At 40.3% G+C, this 19,652-nt stretch overlaps 2 protein-coding genes across 2 annotated transcripts in view; one reads left to right on the plus strand and one right to left on the minus strand.

Annotated features, from left to right (window-relative positions):
• The window catches only part of LOC133966237 (heterogeneous nuclear ribonucleoprotein L-like), a 36,598-nt gene extending 17,580 nt beyond the window's left edge, over window positions 1-19,018 (minus strand). The window contains exons 1-7 of the mRNA XM_062401054.1: window positions 18,582-19,018; window positions 10,437-10,555; window positions 9,262-9,371; window positions 7,789-7,916; window positions 6,480-6,574; window positions 6,296-6,392; window positions 1,711-1,783 (exon numbers count right to left, since the gene is read on the minus strand). Of these exons, the coding sequence (XP_062257038.1) occupies window positions 1,711-1,783; window positions 6,296-6,392; window positions 6,480-6,574; window positions 7,789-7,916; window positions 9,262-9,371; window positions 10,437-10,555; window positions 18,582-18,788 (829 nt within the window). The 5' untranslated portion in view covers window positions 18,789-19,018. The remainder of the gene's footprint in view (window positions 1-1,710; window positions 1,784-6,295; window positions 6,393-6,479; window positions 6,575-7,788; window positions 7,917-9,261; window positions 9,372-10,436; window positions 10,556-18,581) is intronic.
• On the plus strand, window positions 12,721-16,746 carry LOC133966236 (zinc finger MYM-type protein 1-like). The gene is made up of 3 exons (XM_062401053.1): window positions 12,721-14,953; window positions 15,211-15,298; window positions 15,611-16,746. Exons 1-3 carry the CDS (start codon window positions 13,413-13,415, stop codon window positions 15,974-15,976), a joined length of 1,995 nt encoding a protein of 664 aa, XP_062257037.1. The 5' UTR covers window positions 12,721-13,412; the 3' UTR covers window positions 15,977-16,746.
• Window positions 19,019-19,652: the final 634 nt, after the last annotated feature.

Raw genomic sequence — 19,652 nt, forward strand, 5'->3', positions numbered from 1 at the left:
ATTTTAAATTTTGGTGTATTTCTACTATATGTGGCTGTTGTGGCTCCATGGGTCATGTCAATCTAAGACCGACAGTCGGACTAGAGCTGGAAAGGCCATTAAGATTTCTTAGAGGGATCTACATCCAGGTATATTTTGTGTTCTTATCAACACTGTCATCTTGGAGACTTTTCACCTCACTAAAACCGACTAAAGAAAAGAATGCGGCTGCCTGTACAAATACTCAGCTCACCTAGAGAGAAGCAATTGGACCACATCAATTCCTAATTGGGGAGTTATCATATGTGAGGTCCACCTGCAATAAACCATAGCATCTGGTTATCTTCCTGAAACCAGTATTTGATTAAATTACAATGGAGCTGAGACTAGGTGTGCAGTATAATTAACCAAACATAAACAGAATGTGACAACTGAGAACAGTGTTGTAAAGGGTGATTATGTCAGCCAGCAAGGTGACCCGAATGTAGATGCCAATAAGTTAGCATCATGGCCGTTGCTACCAGATATATTCTGTATTTACTTCCAGTCTGACTCAGAGACAAATGTTAGAATTAATTCACTTTAGAATCATGTTTATTTAGAAGGCTGTGAGAGGCTCACACTGATTACCCCAATATTTTGCACCCACCCCTGTTGTTTTACTTTGATCCTTTAAATGTACATCTTCAATAATGTATAAATGTTGATTATTCATATTATTATATTGTAATGATACAATTATTTTTATGTTTTGAGCCACTGAAAGTCTAATGCCCTAAATGGAGTAAACTGACAGATAGCAAAGATTAAGATGGACTTCCATCCTGTAGATTCAAATACCCTGACTCAATATTAACAACATGTATGTTTGGTCCAAACTGAAGTAACTAATGAAAAAGAGCAGTTTAGGGTATAGAGTACATCTTCATTAATGTATGGAAGACCGCCATCAAAGAACCATTGAGAGTAAAATCTAGAATCTAGCGGCCTTCAAGGGTTTATCATAATGTGTGAACCAAACATCAGGACATGCAAGACTACTTCTTCAGCCAGGAGAGGATTTAAAAACAGGGTGGAATAGATAGATAGAAGGAAGTATTACTGGAGTCCAGCATACAGAGGTGGGGCTGAGGTCTCCTGGGCATGTTGAAGCAGCAGCTGCATGGTGGTCAGCAGGAGTGAAATCCATCTCTTTTTCTCCCTCCCTCTCTCTTTTTTCCTTGTTGCAGAGGGTGAAGATGAAAGAAAGATGCTGTGCATGGTCAGCCTGACGTCCATCCCTCTTTCTCATTTTTTCTCTCTCCCTCAATGCTTCTCTCTCTTTCCCCCATGGTAAGCACAGATGCAGGCTTGTGAGAGGCCGGTATGAGAGTGTGAAGATTGGAGATGAACAGACAGTAGGCAGACGAGTCTTGGTGTGATGGAAGTCTAGGGTCCAGTCTGTTTATGACTACTCTTAATCCGCAGTAAAAGACTGACCTGTAATGACTGAAGACCTGGACACAGTTTCCCTAATGTCTATTGAAAATATGATCATTTTACTGGTGTAATATGAAACAAGAAAGGCTACAGAGCAGGGTAATGTGCCACCAGTGAGTCCTACCTTCAACATCATAGGATGATTTGTAGTGTAAAAAAGTTGGATTACCCTGAACAATCCACTGTAGTCTAATTTAAGTGGACAAATGAGAGGATCAAAAGAGAGAGACAGGGAGACAGCACGTATCTTACCTCGTCTGACCAAATACGGTTTAGTGTAGTCCCAGCTCTCATTGTCGTTCTTAATCACATTCAGACGTGTTGGCTGTTGACACAAAGATAAACAATTGTTTAGGATCCAGTTCAATGTATCAGATATACACGAGATGCACTCATGCTCCACTTGTATCCACTGCACACATAAGTAATATCATCTCTGCCACACTGTGTTGTTAAGAACCATTTTATGCAGATATACTAAAATCAAATCCTCCTGCATCATCCCAATCCCCAAAAACCAAGGACCACAGAACGTAATGACTACAGACCTACGCACTGACTTCTGTGGGAATTAATTTTGAACACCTTGTTCTGTCCCACCTCAAAGACATCACCAACCCCCTGCTAGACTCTCTACAGTTCACATACAGAGCCAACTTATCTGTAGACGATGCGATAACATGCCTCTCCAATTCATCCTCTGGCACCTGGACTCCCCAGGAACTTAGGCTAGGATCCTGTTTGTGCTCTTTAGCTCTGCATTCAACAGTATAATATCTGCTCTGCTTCATTACAAGCTCAAGATCTGCAGGTGGATCAGACTTCCTGATAGGAGCCAGCATGTGAAACTGAAGAAACATCTCTCACAACCCATCATTAGCACTGGATCAGCCCAAGTAAAGTGAGCACAGGTCAGCAGGATAGTTTAGGGATCACACCCAGACAGACTCTGACACGTCACGCCACAAACTTTTTGTCGCCACTGTTTGACATATCCCGCATAATTCACAGCCTCTCCTTAGTCATCACTGCTTCACTGTCTGTTTCTCCCAGAGTAAGTGAGTGGGGGCGGGGCCTTTGTGTGTGAATGTAAACTGCATTGGACAGATGACAGAGGTGAAAAGCCTTGTTAAAATATATGTAGACACACCAGCCAAAATGTAGGCACACCGGTTTGACAAAGGAAACATTTTTTGTCGCACTCTACAGATTTGGAAAATTGTCTCACTCTGGACCATATAGATAAAATATCTCTGCCAGAAGGATCTCTCACTTTCTTGGATAAAAAGCAATGGTTTGGTGAAACAAGCCAGGGTTTAGACTATATGTGCAGCTAGCTCTTGCTCGTAGCTCCGCAAACTAATGGTATGTGGCGAGTGTGACTTTGTGAGATAATAATAATGCAAGTACAGATCAGAATTCCTAATGGCAATGAAATGTTCAACTTTTTGTAAAACTCATCAATGTGTTATCCCTCAAGCATCTGGTACTGAGAATTATACTGCTTAAAACATCATCGGTCTTCAGAAAAACTGCACTCATTCACCCGGTAAAGTATATTGAGCAGCATATATTAAACAACCCGGGTTTAATACAAATATCTTCTCAAAAACTATTTTTACCCTGCATGCCTACAAAGGGTGGGTATTGTTGTCACCCTTGTTACAGCCGTGGTTGACATTCTCTCTCAGTCATGTAATTAGCCTTTGTTGTTTGCTCTAAATGATGCTGAGCAGGATGAGGGGACCTTGCGCGTGTAATGGTCGGTTCCCTGGCTGTTCCTACCTCCTCAGTTAAGAGAATGTGTGAATTCATGTTCTGATTGGTCTTGGGCGTGGTTTCTACTCTGCAGGTTCCTAGCACCTAGGTTCCTAGGTACCTGCATCTGAGTCTCATTAATCACTTGAAGCAGACCAAGAAAATGGCCTAAACAACATAAGCGGTAAGTAGCTTGATTTCATTTCTTTAGAATACAGCAAGTAAAAGCTTTTCTTCAATTTCTACCAGATTAATCTCAGTAAACAAGTGCACAATGAGGTTTGTAAACATGTCATTTACTAAATGAAACTAAGTAGAATACCAAAAAGTACAATACAAATTTACCTTAAGAAAATGTACTGTACTGCTATTAATGTAAAATGTTCATTTCATGCAGTGTTTTTGCTGAGTGTGTCCGTTGATTATATATGGCTTCAGCAGCTGATAAAGGTTATGATTCCCTCCGATGAGAATCTATGTCTCTCACTAACATACTCATCCATGTAGGCAAAAGGATTTTGTTGGTCACTGATGACAATGTCAAGAATAAAGAGAGCAAGCGGAGTAAGGAGGAGCTGAATGAGTGAATTAATACACAAAGCTATATTTGACCAATTTAAGAAAATAATGTCAGTCATTTTGTGGTGGTTCATATCACCATTTCTGATTTGTATGTTGATTCTGTTATGTTGCAGCGATTTACTCAGATTTGTATTACGTATTGTATATGGGACAACCCCCCAGTCACTCCGGCAAATCGCACCTTGTCTATTAGCATTTTATACCAAAAGGCCATTTCTACATTCCTGTGAAAAAACATTTCATTTTGTTATCAGGCCTTACCTTGATTACTCTAATGCAGTGGTTCTCAACCTTTTTTCAGTGACGTACCCCCTTTGAAGAAAAAATTCTGCCGAGTACCCCCTGACCAGCGCAAAGCATTTTTGGTTGAAAGAAAGATGTAATGTGATTTATTAATCCTTGTAACTAGACACATTCAAATTTAAAACTCCATCAATTTCCATAACATTGCTTATTTGTAGTGGTCTCTCTTAAACTATTTGGAAATAAAAAGATATAAAAATAACTAGACTTTAATTATTATCTCAATATAAATAAAGATTTGTGCACATCAAAATAATTATCAACTTAAAGTGACCTCTTTTGGGATCATAATAAAGATATGTTCTCAAACTGAACTCATGAACTTAATTATAGCTAAACACTTCTTCCCAAAAAATTAATCATTAACTTAGTTTTAAATAAAAGATTAGCTCAAAACATATTTTTTTTGTATTTATCATCTTAAAATATCTCCTTTAAGGATCGAAAAGAATACTGACAGGTTGCTTGTTTCCGCTTGCTTCTGGGAGGCTTTTCACATCGTGTCTTGAGATGACCTGAATTCAGAAAGTTTCCTCTTAAAAAACTCAGGTGGCTTAGCAACATGACTTTCATGTTTTGTCTGGAGATACCGCTGAAGATGTGGTGGCTTAATGCCACTGTTGGCAAATCTCTCCCCACAGAAAAAAACATAGATTGGTGTAAATAACCCAATCTATGTTAATGTTAATATTGGTGAAGTGTCTTTGTTATTTTGTTGTGAAATATTTGTTCGCTTTAAGGTCATACAATTTCATTTCCGCTTTTGTATTACATGCTTTTATTTTGAAACGGTACCGGTAGAGACGCGGAATTCTTGTCATGAATCATTAACTTCACAACGGAAAACTTTTACGTTTTAGCGCCCCTTCGAAGAGGCACAAGCTCTCACGGTGTTGTTTAGGGAAGGCTCTCTGCTCTGGTTTCGCCTTCTTTGGCGCTTGTCCCTCCGTGTTTCAGCAGTATTGCTGCTGCACTTCAACTCGACTCCATTGTTGAAGTTTTCAAGGCAGGTGATGACAGGCGATGACAGGTGGCGTGTGCCAGGTAGGGTCAAACCATCGGTATGGGGGAGATTCTGTTTTTTTAGGATAATTAAATTGAAAAGCCTACTGAATATAACATTTAGTTCATAAACTTACACTTATATTATATTGAATATTTGTTAAGTAACAATTTTTCAAGGATTTTTGAATGGATGCTAATTTTAAATATAAAGAAAAAAAATCCCAAGTACCCCCTGGAGTACCTTCAAGTACCCCCAGGGGTATGCGTACCCCCATTTGAGAATCACTGCTCTAATGTACCACTCAAAGACGTTACCAAGAACCTACATTCATTTATTTGTCCGTCTTCTTGGAGAAAACCATGCAACTGCAGTACAACATTTTCTGCAAATTTCCAGAAACCTCTCGGAAACTTTCTATGGGAACATTGAGCTCGGGAATTTGGGGAATTTTTAAAAACAAATATTCGCAAATTAGACGCTGCGCAATAAAAACGTCATTCAAAACTCTATTCTGAAGATGCATTCAACCCTGCAATGTGCATTTCTCCATCACATGCACAGATAATTCCAAGCATCCTGCACACTAAAGCAGGGCTATTGAGGCCTGCTGGAGTGTGCAGGACTAGTCAGGTAATTTTCGATGATATAACTGGGGGAAATATATTAACATGCTGATAAAGGATTGTTCATCTGTCCATTTAGGCTTTTTCTATTAATTTATCCATCAATTGTTATTATTTTTAAAGACGATTCCTATTGTTTGGCTATTTATATCTCTGGCATTGCATTAGTGTTTTTTTACAAGCTTTTTTCTCATCTTATTCTACAGAACACTTCCACGTGCACTATCTCATGTGTGGAGACATTTCACCCCAGCCAATGTAGAAGGAAAGGCTGTGTGCATTTGCAAATACTGTGCAAAGACCTATGTTGAGAATGACACAAAGATCCAGAAGCATATAGTCAAGTGCCCAAAGTTTCCTCAGGACTCAAATCAGCCTATGACAACAAAATGTCTATATTTATGTCTGCATATGACAAGGTAAATACAATATAAATTACCCACACAATTTTTTTCCGTTAATTCCCGTATATTCCCGTATATTCCCATGGAAAGTTTCCCACTTTGAATATTCCCGGAATTTTGTAACCCTATTTATGACTATTAATTTGTTTTGCATTTCTTACCCTTGCATATTCAATCTTGAGTGTACAGCAACCAGCGTAGATGTCAGCTCCATTCAGTGCAGCTTTGGCCTTCTGAGCACACTGAACTGACTCAAACCTGGCAGAGTAGCATTAAGGAGAGGAAACGACACATTCCAACGTACAAATCTACACAGAATGTAAAGACACGCATTCGCACTTTCACCAAGGATATTCCACCATGGCCTGGATTCCGTTCCGTTTGAAAATAACGATCCTCAGCACACTGCCAATGGGATTACACACAGTGTACAGAACATCCTGGAACAAAATGGAAAAAAAGAACGAAATTCAATACTCTCCACAATCTGAAAGTTTCCAAAGTTTCAGTGCGTCTTAACATGCATGATGGAAAGGTAGCATCTGCCAAGGCTATCAACCTATTTCGCCATGTTAAGAAAGTGAAAACAATTTCCTGGATATCCTTTTCACCCGGATCTACATTAAGTGGGCTCTTCCTTGGGTCATGCCTCACCCCTCCACAATTTGTATGAAATCGTTTCAGCATTTTTGCATAATCCTGCAAACAGAAAACACTGAGGAATACATAACCTCGTAACAAGCTCCTTGACTATAAGTCAATTGGGATATTTCACACGCTGCAGCATGACACTTATGTGGAAAACGTGGGTAATGAAGTTCAGGGTCTAGAAAGGACTTATATTTATTTATGTGTTGATAAATTTTTATGAAAAGGAAGGAAATCCAAATGTAAAGGAAGGCAAATTCTCCTGTACCTCTTGACTGATTTATGATGTTTTTGTAAACCTCTTTTTGATTTAATTTACTACTGATGCTTAATATTTCATCGGTATTTCTTTTTATAATTCCACTTTATATTTTCCATTGAAATATCAAATGATACGGTCTCTATCTATTCATAATATAATTCTAAGCAATTAATACATTTTGTATTGTACAATTGATTTCTATTTATGTGTACCCTTGTGGTTAAAATACAATAATACATCCTTTGGATGCTGTGGTTGCATTATTAATGATGTATCCTGGGGTCCTTGAGTGTTTCAGGTTTTCTCAAATATCAGAAATCCTTTCGCAGGCAACCCAGCTTTGGGTGATCAGACCCGAGCTCCAATCCCAGCAGCAGTTAACCCCAGGGCTTCCCTCTTCAGTCAGATCTACCAGGTGGCTCTTTCTGCAGGATCCATAATTGATCTGTTGGTTCTTCTCTATACCACAATCCTGAGACTAGCCATGACTTTACAGAGACTGGCTTGAGAAGCCCCGCCATCCCACATTGGCTCTGAGCAGGATTTCCAGCCTCCTGAGTTACACAGAGCACTTGAGAATGTCCCTTTTCCTTTTGTATTTATTGTAAAAGTTACATTGTTATTATTATGATGCAGTGTATCCTCAATTGTTCTTGTAGGGGTTAAGATTGCGCTGTAGAACCGCTATCACCAAAAATGTCTAAATATCTAATAACTATATGAGAGAAAAAAGTGTGTGTTTACCGTGGTTATGGGGTAGAGGGGATTCTGTATGGACAACAGGAGGACCTTGTTGCCACTGTTTGGGTTGTCAGCATTGGTCGGCCTGGTGATTCTCTTGGATGTGGAGTAATTAAAGTATGCTTGTTGGCCTGATGAACATATGAACATATACAGGAAGCTACATATTAGCACATGTACAGTACCTATCAGTCTCGTCAGCAAGTTTGTATTTATTTAAGTATAGTGTAAACTTTTGTTAACAGTTCATATATTATTCATAGTTTTAAGTTAAAAAGTGTTTTGTATTTATTTATATTTATAATCTACTTTAAACAGTTCATATATTTGGCATTAAAAAAAAAGCCTTTCTTAAATGTCGTCAAGTGTCGTTTTGTGCACTTTTTTTAAAGTATCGGTTCAGGCACCGCTATCGTTTTAAAAGTATCGGTTAAGCACCGGTATCGGATAAAAACCAAACGATACCCATCCCTAGTCCACATGCACTTTTGCAATTTCAACAGTGAATCAGGATTACCACTCTTGTTGTATGCCTCCGCCATCAAGAGCAGTTTCTTTTTTTTAATAAAAAGGTCACTGTCACCTTAACCAATAACAACTTAAGGCCGATTTATAGTACTGCGACTGCAACTGCGGCTGGTCACGCAGTTGCATCGACAGACTCGTTTTGGTTTATAGTTCCCCAAGGATTGCGCATGTTGCAAAGCAATTCCCCGCCAGAACACTAGGCAAAGTAACATGTTTGTCGAAGACGACCTTGGAAGCGCCTTCTTTCTTCTTCGTCGACTGTTTATGTACATCGTCTCTGCGGCTTCTCAGAGCCTTTTTCTGGCGGACAAATCCGCCAGTCAGTTACGGGTTATACAAGTGGTCATACTTTCAGATCTTTTCTGCCAACCGCCCTTCTATTCTGTCCATATCCGTTCCTCTAAATCTTCCGTGGTTTCTTCAGGTAATATGGGGGCATAAAACCAGAAATGCGACTCTGGAAATGATGTAGTTAATGGAACAATCACAGCCTTGCGGGCTGCGTGAGGCTCGCTTAGCTTTGTGAGAAAAATTGGCGGACTCACACAAGCCGCCAGAGGGGGTACGCAAGCACGCAAGAGGCACGTTGCGTGTCTTGTGTGCTTGCGTGCCTGCGTAAAAAACGACTATAAATCGGCCTTAAAGCACAGTTTCATGTGTCATTGTAACCGTGACCTTTTGACCTGTTACTTCCAGGCACCAAAATCAAATCAGTTCATCTTTGAGTTCAAGTGAAAGTTTGTAACAAATTTGAAGACATTACCTAATGCTGCCCTTAAGATATCATGTTCCAGAAAAACACAAGCATATTTTGTGAGGCCACTGTGACCTTTGATCTTGGGCTACCAAGAGGAAATCCAAGATCAAGTGAACGTTTGTGCCAAATGTGAATGAATTCTCTCAAGTCGTTTTAAAGAGATTGCATTCACTAATGAATGAGAATCAAACCTGCGATGTATACAGGCTCCTTGGCTCCACACGACACACAGCGATCAGCACTCTCCAATGCAGAGAACTCCACCAGAGCCTGACGCTTGAATGGCATCATCATCACATAACTGAGAACACATACAAACATGGATAACAGGATATTCACATATTGTTCATTCAAATCTTTTCCACCTAATGGTATTTCACTAAACTCCACCTTTGCTAGACATACTGCAGCTCTTCAACTCTTCAACGGGCCTTTAAGATTGTTCGGTCTTGACCTCACTATGTGAGATGAGATTAAGTATGATGTGATTTGGCACTATAAAATAAAATCTCCAATCAGTGGATCGATTTTTAATCCTAAGTACTCAATTCTTTTCAGATCTTGATGGCTATTATTCATTATTATGCTGCTCTAAACACTGAACCAAGAGAATTAGCCTCACCGACCACAGTAAGGTAATAAAAGAGAATAATGAAAGATGAAATAATGTGAGTGAACAGGCCTTTAAAGAACCTCTCTGTGTATGCATGTATGTGTTTATATATGGGTATTTCCCTGTATGCTTTTCTCTGAAGCTCCCTTCAGGAGAGTGAGAGGTTAATAAATACTGCAGGGAGTGTTAATAATGGCGAGGCTGAATTTCGAGAAAACTGAAGTATCACTGTGTTTTCTTTTTTTTACTTGGTGCATCTTCTATATAACTTTGCGCCTGTTCATATGTTTCTCTTAAAAAAGTTTTTATATTTCCGCATTCTTTGTTAGAATATTGAAAAAAAAAGCTAAACCAATAGATTTTAGCTGATGACTAACTCAGCTGTAACCCAGGGAAGGAGAACTAGCTACTCCAAAACTGTCCTATTTAGGGCTATATCTCATTTCCCCAAAATAAATCATTTCACATCCGGACAACAATGTTTCTCATTAGTCATCACTCATAATTTTTGTCGACAGCATCATGTTGACAAATATTCCAGTGAAGTGTTATCAGTGTCACTGATTACCAATAAAAAATAACAAGAACAGATATTTTTACCACAGGGGTCCCTATCTAATCTACGCTAGGGATCATGTACTGTAGGTTCCAGACACCCACAATTAAAAGACAGGATACATTGTTTGAGATGGGATGAACATATACAACTTTCTCTCTTGCTCACTCACACACAAATGCTGGTTGTTGTCTTACCATATGGCTCCAAACTTCTCAAGGGCATCTATCAGATCTGCTTCCACAACAGCCTCGCAGAGACCTCTGACATGGACCACAGGACTGGGAGATATACGATGTGAGTCCTCACTATTATTCTGCAACACACAGTTAACTAACGTTACACATATTACACATCAGGCTGATCTGCAGCTTGCAGCATCTACACAGAGGTCTCTGACATAGAGTACCTGGAACAGTGGTACAGTCCTAGTTAGGATGATATTGAATTTTAGGGTCACGATTATTGTCAGAGGAAATATCACGGTTTCACGGTTTTCTCAATTATCGATAGAATAGCAGGAAAAAGGTTACAGGTTTTAGGTATTGATTACCTATGCTAGATGAGTTTCCGCTTCAGCTGGTTTTTCAGGTGAGTTCATGCTTTGACTGTGCGCAGCCACCTTCCTTATGATACATCGCCCCGGCCCTATATTGAACGTATCACATTTATAAATCAAACCAAATTTGACACAGCACTTCCCTGGTCCATTCACAAACATTTCTGGGATGGGTAGATTGTGTTATACAGAATATAACGATGTTCAACGAATATCATCCCTCCCTCTGTGCAGCAGCCTACAGAACACCCACATCCGCCATCTTCTCACTTCACTAAGTCTGAAAGGCTGCTTCAGGATCAGGGCAGAAGCAGCGGTTGGTTTGTACCTTGCTTGAATTTCCTGTATCTTCCCTCCACATTCCGGCTGAACTGCACTCACTTAAATGGTTTTGGTTTTGTATTTATATAGCGCTTTTCTAGTCTTGATGACCACTCAAAGCGCTTTACAGTACAGTTCTACATTCACCCATTCACACACACATTCATACAGTGTATCTATTCGCAGCACTTCGTTATTCTATGGCGGGCCATTCAGGGTTCAGCATCTTCCCCCGGGACACTTCGGCATGCAGATGGGTCAGACTGGGGATCGGACTGCTGACCTTCAGGTTGGAGGACGACCACTCTACCCCCTCAGCCACAGCCGCTGAGGGGGTAAATAAACTTAAATAAACAACAACACTATCAGGAGTTATTAGGACCTGATCAGTACATGATGTTGAGTTAGAGTTTGAGAGTTTGAACGTTTTTTAGGCTCCATTTAACATAATGAAGTATGAGTGGTCAACATTTTGTGCGCGCTCAGTACAACACAAGATGTGGGGCACACAGACAACTCGAGTTTTAAAGTGACTGCAGGATCCGGATACATAATCCACCACCATCAATTAAAATACATGATTGTGTACATTATATTTATTGTTTGGGTTGTGTGTGTGGTTTATTTTATTTATGCTTAATGTAATGAAGATATTATAATATTTGTAATTCAAATATCAGACAGAATTGAAGAGTTCATTGCTCTTTGAAAGGGATGCAGGATTATGCTCTCATATTATATTTTTTCCGGGGATATGATATTGTTTCAAAATGTTGACAATATCGTTTATCACTAATATCCATAATTTCTCCGACAATATATCATCCAACAAAATTTGATATACAGTGGTGGCCAAAATAATTAGAACACGCACATGTACCAAACGGATACAGTGAGTACACGTGCAGTACTTATTTGTACGTGCCTCAAATACTGAGGGACAACTTAAGCTAAGGACCATATGTGCTGTACCTCGCGGTCATAGTGACAATAGACAAACAAGAGTGTGAAGACAATCCTTCATCATTTAAGTCTCCTGTGTGGGAACGCTTCAGTTTCACAGTCACTGTAATGACGAAGGACATAGTCAAGTGGATCGTTCATAAGCCGACGTTGTGCAACAACCATCGGACATGTAGCTGGTAGCACATCGGGCACGCCGATTTGTTTGACAATACATCACCAGAGAGATATCCCACTAATATTGGGAATAACGCTTACATTAGTGGGACAAGGAATAAATGAGTTCCGCGCAAACCCAGCTCCCCGGGGCATTAAAGCTGCCGCCTGAAAATAATTCTAACCGGGTCAAAGCAACAATGAGCGAACCAGGTGTTTTTATAGCAGCTGACATGCGACTAGGGGTGCAACGATTAGTCGATGTCGTCGACAAAATTCGATGACAAAAATAGTCGTCGACGGATATACTCGTCGATGAGTCGTTGGTTACGTCATAGCGCGTGTTGTTCGTGCCGTGCAACTGAACTAAACGTTGTTTTACCGGAGGTGCTGATGGAAAAAGCTGAGGAGTGAGCCATCTCGCTTCCTTTCTATCTCTGAAAGTCGCGCATGTGTAATAGTGACAAAACATGGACCAATGGCGGCGTCCGCTGCAACAGCATCGCGCAACAGGAAGTCTATAGTTCGGGAGAACTTCACCCTCAACACGGCCCGAATAACTACGTGCACGGCGGACCCGCTGTACACTGGAGGAGGAGGTTTGACATCTTAACGTAAACGATGCGGACTTGCCTCGGTAAGATAGCCTGTTAGCTAGCTTGCTACATACACGTATATACCTGTGCGTAGGATTCTAGAATCCATTACAAAAAAAAATTTAACAAGTTTAAAAGCGTAATGTTATCCTAGTGCCTGAAAAGCAGTGGCGGCTGGCCAATAGGGGGCGCTAGGGCGCCGCCCCACCTGATTGAAAGTGATTTTTAAATTTTTTTTTTATTTTTTTATTTTTTTCAAAATAATAATTTAAGTACTGCTTATTCTACAGATAAATATGTTTTGAATCATCAAGAACCAGTCATACATATAATATAAACCATTAGTTAGGGGATAATTTGTGTCCATGGTCATTTCTCCTCCCTCCTTGGGCGCTAGGAAAGTCGCCCGAGCACTGCAGCAGCTCAGCCAATGGTAGGCTGTTGCTGAGGCAAAAAAACACATCGCAACGGGTAAATTAGCCAATGAGCGTCATCAAATTTGATAAACTTGGGGCGCTAAAAATAGCGCCCAAAGCTTTAAGTATCCTAGCAACCAGAAATAAGTGTAGGAAATCGAGATGGCGGCGTCAAGTAGACAAGAACAAGAACACACAGGTTTTCAGCTACCCATAAATTCTGTAAAATCTCTCTTGCTAAACCCCTTTGAAAGGAGAACTTTAGGGGAAAAACTGTGCGTTAAAGAACTTGGACCTGAGAAGCCCGGCCTGAATTTAACACAGCAGACACAGGAGAAAGGTAAAACGTACCAGAGGAGCTTCTCTCTTAACTGGTACGACAGGAAGGCTTGGCTAACTGGATGTGGTTTTGCAAATGCAGTATTCTGCTTCCTGTGTTTACTTTTTAAAATGCCGGGGACAGATACTACGTGGACTGTAACAGGAGTTAGAGACCTAAAACATTTATCCGAGCGCATCAAAAAACATGAATGCTCGAAGGTGCACATGAACAACGCTGTCAAGCTAGCTCTGCTAGGAAGGATTAGCATAGCTGCACAGCTGGATGAAGGACACAGGATTGCGGTGAGGAAACACAACGAAGAGGTGGATAAGAACAGACACATTTTATCGAAGATCATTGATTGTGTGAAATTCTGTGGAGCTTTTGAGCTGGCATTGCGGGGCCACAATGAGACGGCATCCTCCAACAACCCTGGCATTTTTCGGGGATTAGTCGATCTTGTGGCGTCACTGGACGGTGTGTTAGATGAGCACCTGAAGACCGCCACTGTCTTTAAAGGCACCTCAAAGACAGTTCAAAACAAACTTTTGGACTGCATGCTGTCGGTTCTTCGAGACTGCATTCTGGAGGATGTAAAAAGGGCAGATTATCTGGCTATTCAGGCAGATGAAACAACAGACACTGCCACTCACTGTCAGCTGGTGCTTGTGCTACGTTACATTGACAGCCTGAATAAAGTCCGAGAGCGTTTTTATGAGTTCATCCAGCTTCCAAACTCGACCGCTGACACAGTCGCCACCGCGGTGTTGGAAAGGCTGAACACTTTTCTTCCTGAAGGACAACGGGGGAAATTAATCGCCCAAGTCTATGATGGAGCTGCTGTGATGAGAGGAGCCACAGGTGGAGTGCAGCGCAAAGTTAAAGACGTGTACGGGAGTGCCAACTACGTACACTGTTATGCTCATCAGCTCAACCTAATAATGCAGCAGGCAACATCCCACATCACCAAGGTCGGTGCTTTTTTTTCAGATCTGGGTGGTTTTGCTGCGTTTTTCTCCAGGTCATCCAAGCGAACCGCTGTGCTTGATAAAGTGGTGGCACACAGACTTCCTGGAGCTTCATCAACAAGGTGGAACTTTCACAGTCGTGCTGTTAACACCATTTTTGAGCACAAGGACGACCTCCTGAAGTGTTTTCGGACCATCAGAGAGAATGGTGAATTTGATGCAACATCTGTGAGAGAGGCTGGGGGTTTTGAGAGGATGCTGGAAGATGAAGATTTTAGTTTTTTTCTTGCATTTTTTCATAAGATCATGGCACATGTAGACATGCTGTTTAACCAGCTGCAAAAGAGGAACATCGACTCTGTCTACATCACAGGAGTCATTCAGAGGTTCACCAACAGCATACAAGCTATCAGGTAGGCTGTCATTTTTCACATTGACTGATAAAATGTCTATGAAAAGAACACACATTAATTACATGTCTGAACAGAGTAGAATAACTCATAATTTTGATAATAATAACTCTCAATTTCAAGACAATCCAGTTGGGATGAGCTAGTAAAAAATGTATTAATGTAGTGACAATACACAGAGCTGGACTAATTTTATATCTCCAGCAGTTTTCTAAAACTAATTGCGCACAGCGACTTATGAATCATCTGTTTTGTATCAGGGACTCCATTCCTCTATCTGTGCAGCAGCCACCCACAAAGAAACGGAGGGCCCTAGGCCAAGAGGAGCAGCACCGGTTAGCTACAGAGGTAAGATGTAACATTGTTCTATATACAGGACATGAGGTGTTTTACTTTTGGTATCTTTGTTTGTCTTAAATTCCTGTATAAAACAGTTAGCCTATGCATTTAAATATTTTGAACTATTCACCATACAGCTACTGAAAAAAGCAAACATGCTAAAATGTTTAGATGTAGTTATTTCATATTTATGATATTTAACAATAAGCTTTCCTTGTCCTTGTGAGATACTAATGATATTTACATGGTGATATATAAACATTTAATTCTACTGTTTATTATGTGTAGTGACCTTTTTTAAAATGATGTATCATTTCATAGGTATGTGATACCATTCTGAATCATGCCAAGGAGAGGTTCTCTTTCACCAAGCACCTCATCAGTGCCACTCTGCTGCAAGGAGACTTGTTCCCCCAACACAGCGTAAAGTTCCCAGATTCAGCGCTGGAAACCACTGTGGAAGCCTACCCCACACTGGACAAGGCCAAACTGAAGACAGAATTGTCCCTGGTCTATGAAAATGAAGAGTTCATGGCTTGCAGTGGCGCACTGGCTCTCTTCCAGGTTTTCATGGAAAACAACCTTCAGGACACATTCAGCGAGACTGTAAGTCTTTTAAAGATTCTCATCACCACACCGATGACCACAGCAGAATCAGAGAGGTGCTTCTCTACTTTAAGGGGATAAAAACATTCCTTAGGAACACCATGGCACAAGACCGCCTGAACGCACTGGCTATGCTCTCCATGGAGAAAAACCTCATACAGAACATTCCTGACTTTAACACCAAAGTCATTGAGAAGTTTGCCACTCAGAAAGACAGAAGAGCAAAGTTCATGTACAAATAAGAGAACTCACTCCCTCTCACACATACTCTCAAACTCACTCGCACACACTCTCAAATTCACTCACTCACACACTTTCAAACTCACACACTCACTCTGAAACTCACTCACACTCTCAAACTCCCTCACTCACACACAAACACATACACTCACACTCTCAAACTCACTCACTCACAAACAAACTCACACATAAACTCACTCACTCATACAACTCAATATTTACACACAGTCTCCAGGTTTCAAGGGAGTGAGACATAAATGCTGATTAGACTCCAATTGGTACATTTTATGTTCCTATACCAGTTTTTCTGTATATAGTTAACTTTAATCATCCACCTGTAAATATTACAATAATATACAATGATATTGTAATTTGTACTAAGAGTATTCACTAATACATGTAATCCAATTGGTACATTTTATGTTCCTATGAGACAGTTTTTCTTTGTATATAGTTATTTTTAATCATCAACCACTTGTAAATGTCTCTCAAGAACTTGAATTTTGTATTAAGAGTATTCACTAATATACATCTCATATCATTGTCATTATCTGTCAAACTGTTGTTTTTAAAGGGCAATTAAATAATTATTGTTTATCCCTAAAACAATGGTATCTTTTGGTTTGGGTTCTTTTATAAGAATAGTTACCGAAAGCTTCTGGCACCTACAGCCCCACCTAGAATAATTTTCACCAGCCGCCACTGCTGAAAAGCATATTTTTTAATTACAATTACTTTGTCCAAAGAAGACTGCAGTTTCGTTTGTTGATGTTTTTATTGCTGCTACTTTCCCTTTCCTTTTTGTTAACAGGAAAAATGGATACTTGAAATTTAATATATTTTTAGTATCAGCACTTTGCCTGTCCTTGGTTTAAAATGGACAAAAAAAATATTTTTCTTTGCTTTTGTGTCAACAGTACACTTACATGCAGCAAAATTGATTAAAAGACTTTTTTTTGCATGAAGTATCGATCTTGATTGTCTTTAATTTCAGTCATCACATGCCTCTAACAACCTCAAGCTAAATTTAAAAGCTGTTGGCTAAATAAGAGCAATTGAGAATTTGTGTCATTCATTATCCGATTAGTCAATTAATCGTTTCAATAATCGATGACTAATCGACTATTAGAATAGTCGTTAGTTGCAGCCCTACATGCGACAGATCTCTGTTGCTGAGATTGCAGAGTTCAAACCATAGAGAGTATGTACAGCTTCAAACACAAACTTCAAGGTAATTGAGCGCTGTTACAAAGTTCTCTCTCATCCGCATTTCAGCTAGCGTCTCAAACCAGCCCTTTATAAACCTCTGTCCCTAGAGTGAGTGTTCTCCACAGCGGAGACATTGTTATTGCCAGCAGAGCATGAAACCCTCTCTGCAAACTATGTGGTGTTAAAAATGAAAATACATATATTCAATAATGATTATCGTCCCATGCAATAACTGTGCAGTTTACATGCTGCACCTGAATGGTGCATTATCTTTTAAACAATTTTTATGTATTTATTTCTAAGAGAGTTTATTTTGTTATTTTACTTTGTAAAAATTACCTAGACAGGGTTAACCGGGGTTGAATTAATAGAAATAACAATAAGTCTAAGCCGAGGTAAGTACCGAACCCTGATTTTTGTCTATCGTTACACCCCTAATATATAGATAATTTATTGAACCCTGAGGGAATTTTTGTTTAAGATCTTCTTTGGTTTTGTAAAGCACCCAATTGAACTTTGTCCTTGTGCAACCTGAAATTGTTGTTGCCTAAACTCATTGAATGATTTTTGGTTGTAAATTTAACCTTTTTTTTAATGGTGTATCTCCAAGACTACTGAAACATATTTCCATTAGATCTTGTGGAGGGGTGACGCATGGGCCAACAAATAAATCATTTTAATAACATGAAGTGATAAAGTGTGTGTGTGATCGTTTATTACTCATGTTAGATGGACAGGAAGGGGACATGTCTTCGATGGGGACAAAAGACAAGTCACCTTGAGGTGAAGACATGCTTTAAGATTAGATAAGGTCAGGTTTATGGTAAATGGTAAATTATCCGTATTTATGTAAAGTTGTTCTAGATTTGTTGACCACGCAAAGGGCTTTACGTATTGCCATTCACCTGTCCACACACACATTCAGTATTTATGTGCAGCACTTAACCATACAACACAAATACAGTGTTGGCACACCCATCGGGGAGGCAAATTGGGGGTCAATATCTTACGTGAGGACAATATAGCACGCGGTGTGGGGCAGATCGACCACCCCTATCTTAAGCATAAGGGCAGGCAAAAAGTAGTCATGGTTATAGTATGGTTATTATTACGCATGTGCGACTCGGGACAGGGAGGAGGTTGCTCGCTCAGCCACATAATGACAGTAGCAGTAAACAGCAGCGTCCGTGATGCTGTGCGTCAGGGTATCACCAGATTATATTGTTGTGCTCCTTACCCTACGTCCTGCTCCGTATTCGATGCAGCTCCACCTGGCCCGGGTTTCCACCACGGAATCTGCGTTACCAGGCAGCGAACCGGAGTCCGAATCCTCCCCCTCCTCCAGCTCATCTTCCCCCTCCTCCCTCTCCTCCGTTTTCAGCCGCTTTGATGCCCTTCCGTACTCCCCTTCGTCATCCTGGCCGGCTCCTTCTACCGTCGACATGTTGGCGGGTGCGGTGGACCTGATGGAAAACGGGACTGGAGCTGGTCAGGCGGATGCGTCCATGTCAAATGCAGTGCCTTCGTGTCTCTGTTTGACTGCACCTGTCCCCGTCCTTGCTGTCGTCCTCCCACACCACAGATTTCTGTGCAGAGGTGTGAGTGTATAAATCCCACCCTGTGCTGTCCTCTCATTGGTCAGTGTGGTCCTTTACCTTTGAAGTATGGCGTGCGATTGGCCGGAGTGAATGTGCGCTCTGCAGAGGAGTGCGCAGAGAGGGGGAGCAGATAAAGGAATGGAGGGCTAGATAAAATCGGGAGGAGACTCTTAAAATGTTGGGCATGGGAAAAAAAAACTGACAACAACCATTAATTTTCAGTTATATTAACAGATAATTTACCTTGTTATCACATCACTATATTGTTAGGCCTTATCACAGACGCCCACCCTGCTGAAAGATCACTGAACAGAGTTCTAATTTAAAGTTCATAATGGTTACTGCAAGAGGCTAATGTATGGAAGCCCATTTCTGCCACTGTGATGAAAAAATGCAAATCCTGTATCTCATAATTATGACTTACTATCTCATTATTATGAGATAGTTTAATCATAAGTAACACATGTCTGTGTCCAATATTTGTGAAGAACATAATGCAGAAAAGAGGCGTAGATTTCATTTTGACATTGTGAAATTCATAAATAGATCCCTGTTAAAAGGGTTTTTAGTAGTTTTCCTTCCTCTTGTTGAGGGTTAAGGACAGAGGATGTCACACCATTTCGAAGCCCTATGAGAGAAAATGTGATTTGTGAATATGGGCTTTACAAATACAATTTGATTGATTGAATTTGAGAGAGAACAAGAAGAAC

The sequence above is a fragment of the Platichthys flesus genome, chromosome 12, assembly GCF_949316205.1.
Source record: "Platichthys flesus chromosome 12, fPlaFle2.1, whole genome shotgun sequence".
Classification (NCBI taxonomy): Eukaryota; Metazoa; Chordata; class Actinopteri; order Pleuronectiformes; family Pleuronectidae; genus Platichthys; species Platichthys flesus.

What these genes read in the sequence shown, in the direction of transcription:
- LOC133966236 (XM_062401053.1), top strand. Translation starts at nt 13,413, where the DNA reads ATGGCGGCGTCAAGTAGACAAGAACAAGAACACACAGGTTTTCAGCTA. An exon ending in AACAGCATACAAGCTATCAG is followed by an intron (nt 14,954 to 15,210) that starts GTAGGCTGTCAT and finishes GTTTTGTATCAG; the next exon opens with GGACTCCATTCCTCTATCTG. An exon ending in AGCACCGGTTAGCTACAGAG is followed by an intron (nt 15,299 to 15,610) that starts GTAAGATGTAAC and finishes ATCATTTCATAG; the next exon opens with GTATGTGATACCATTCTGAA.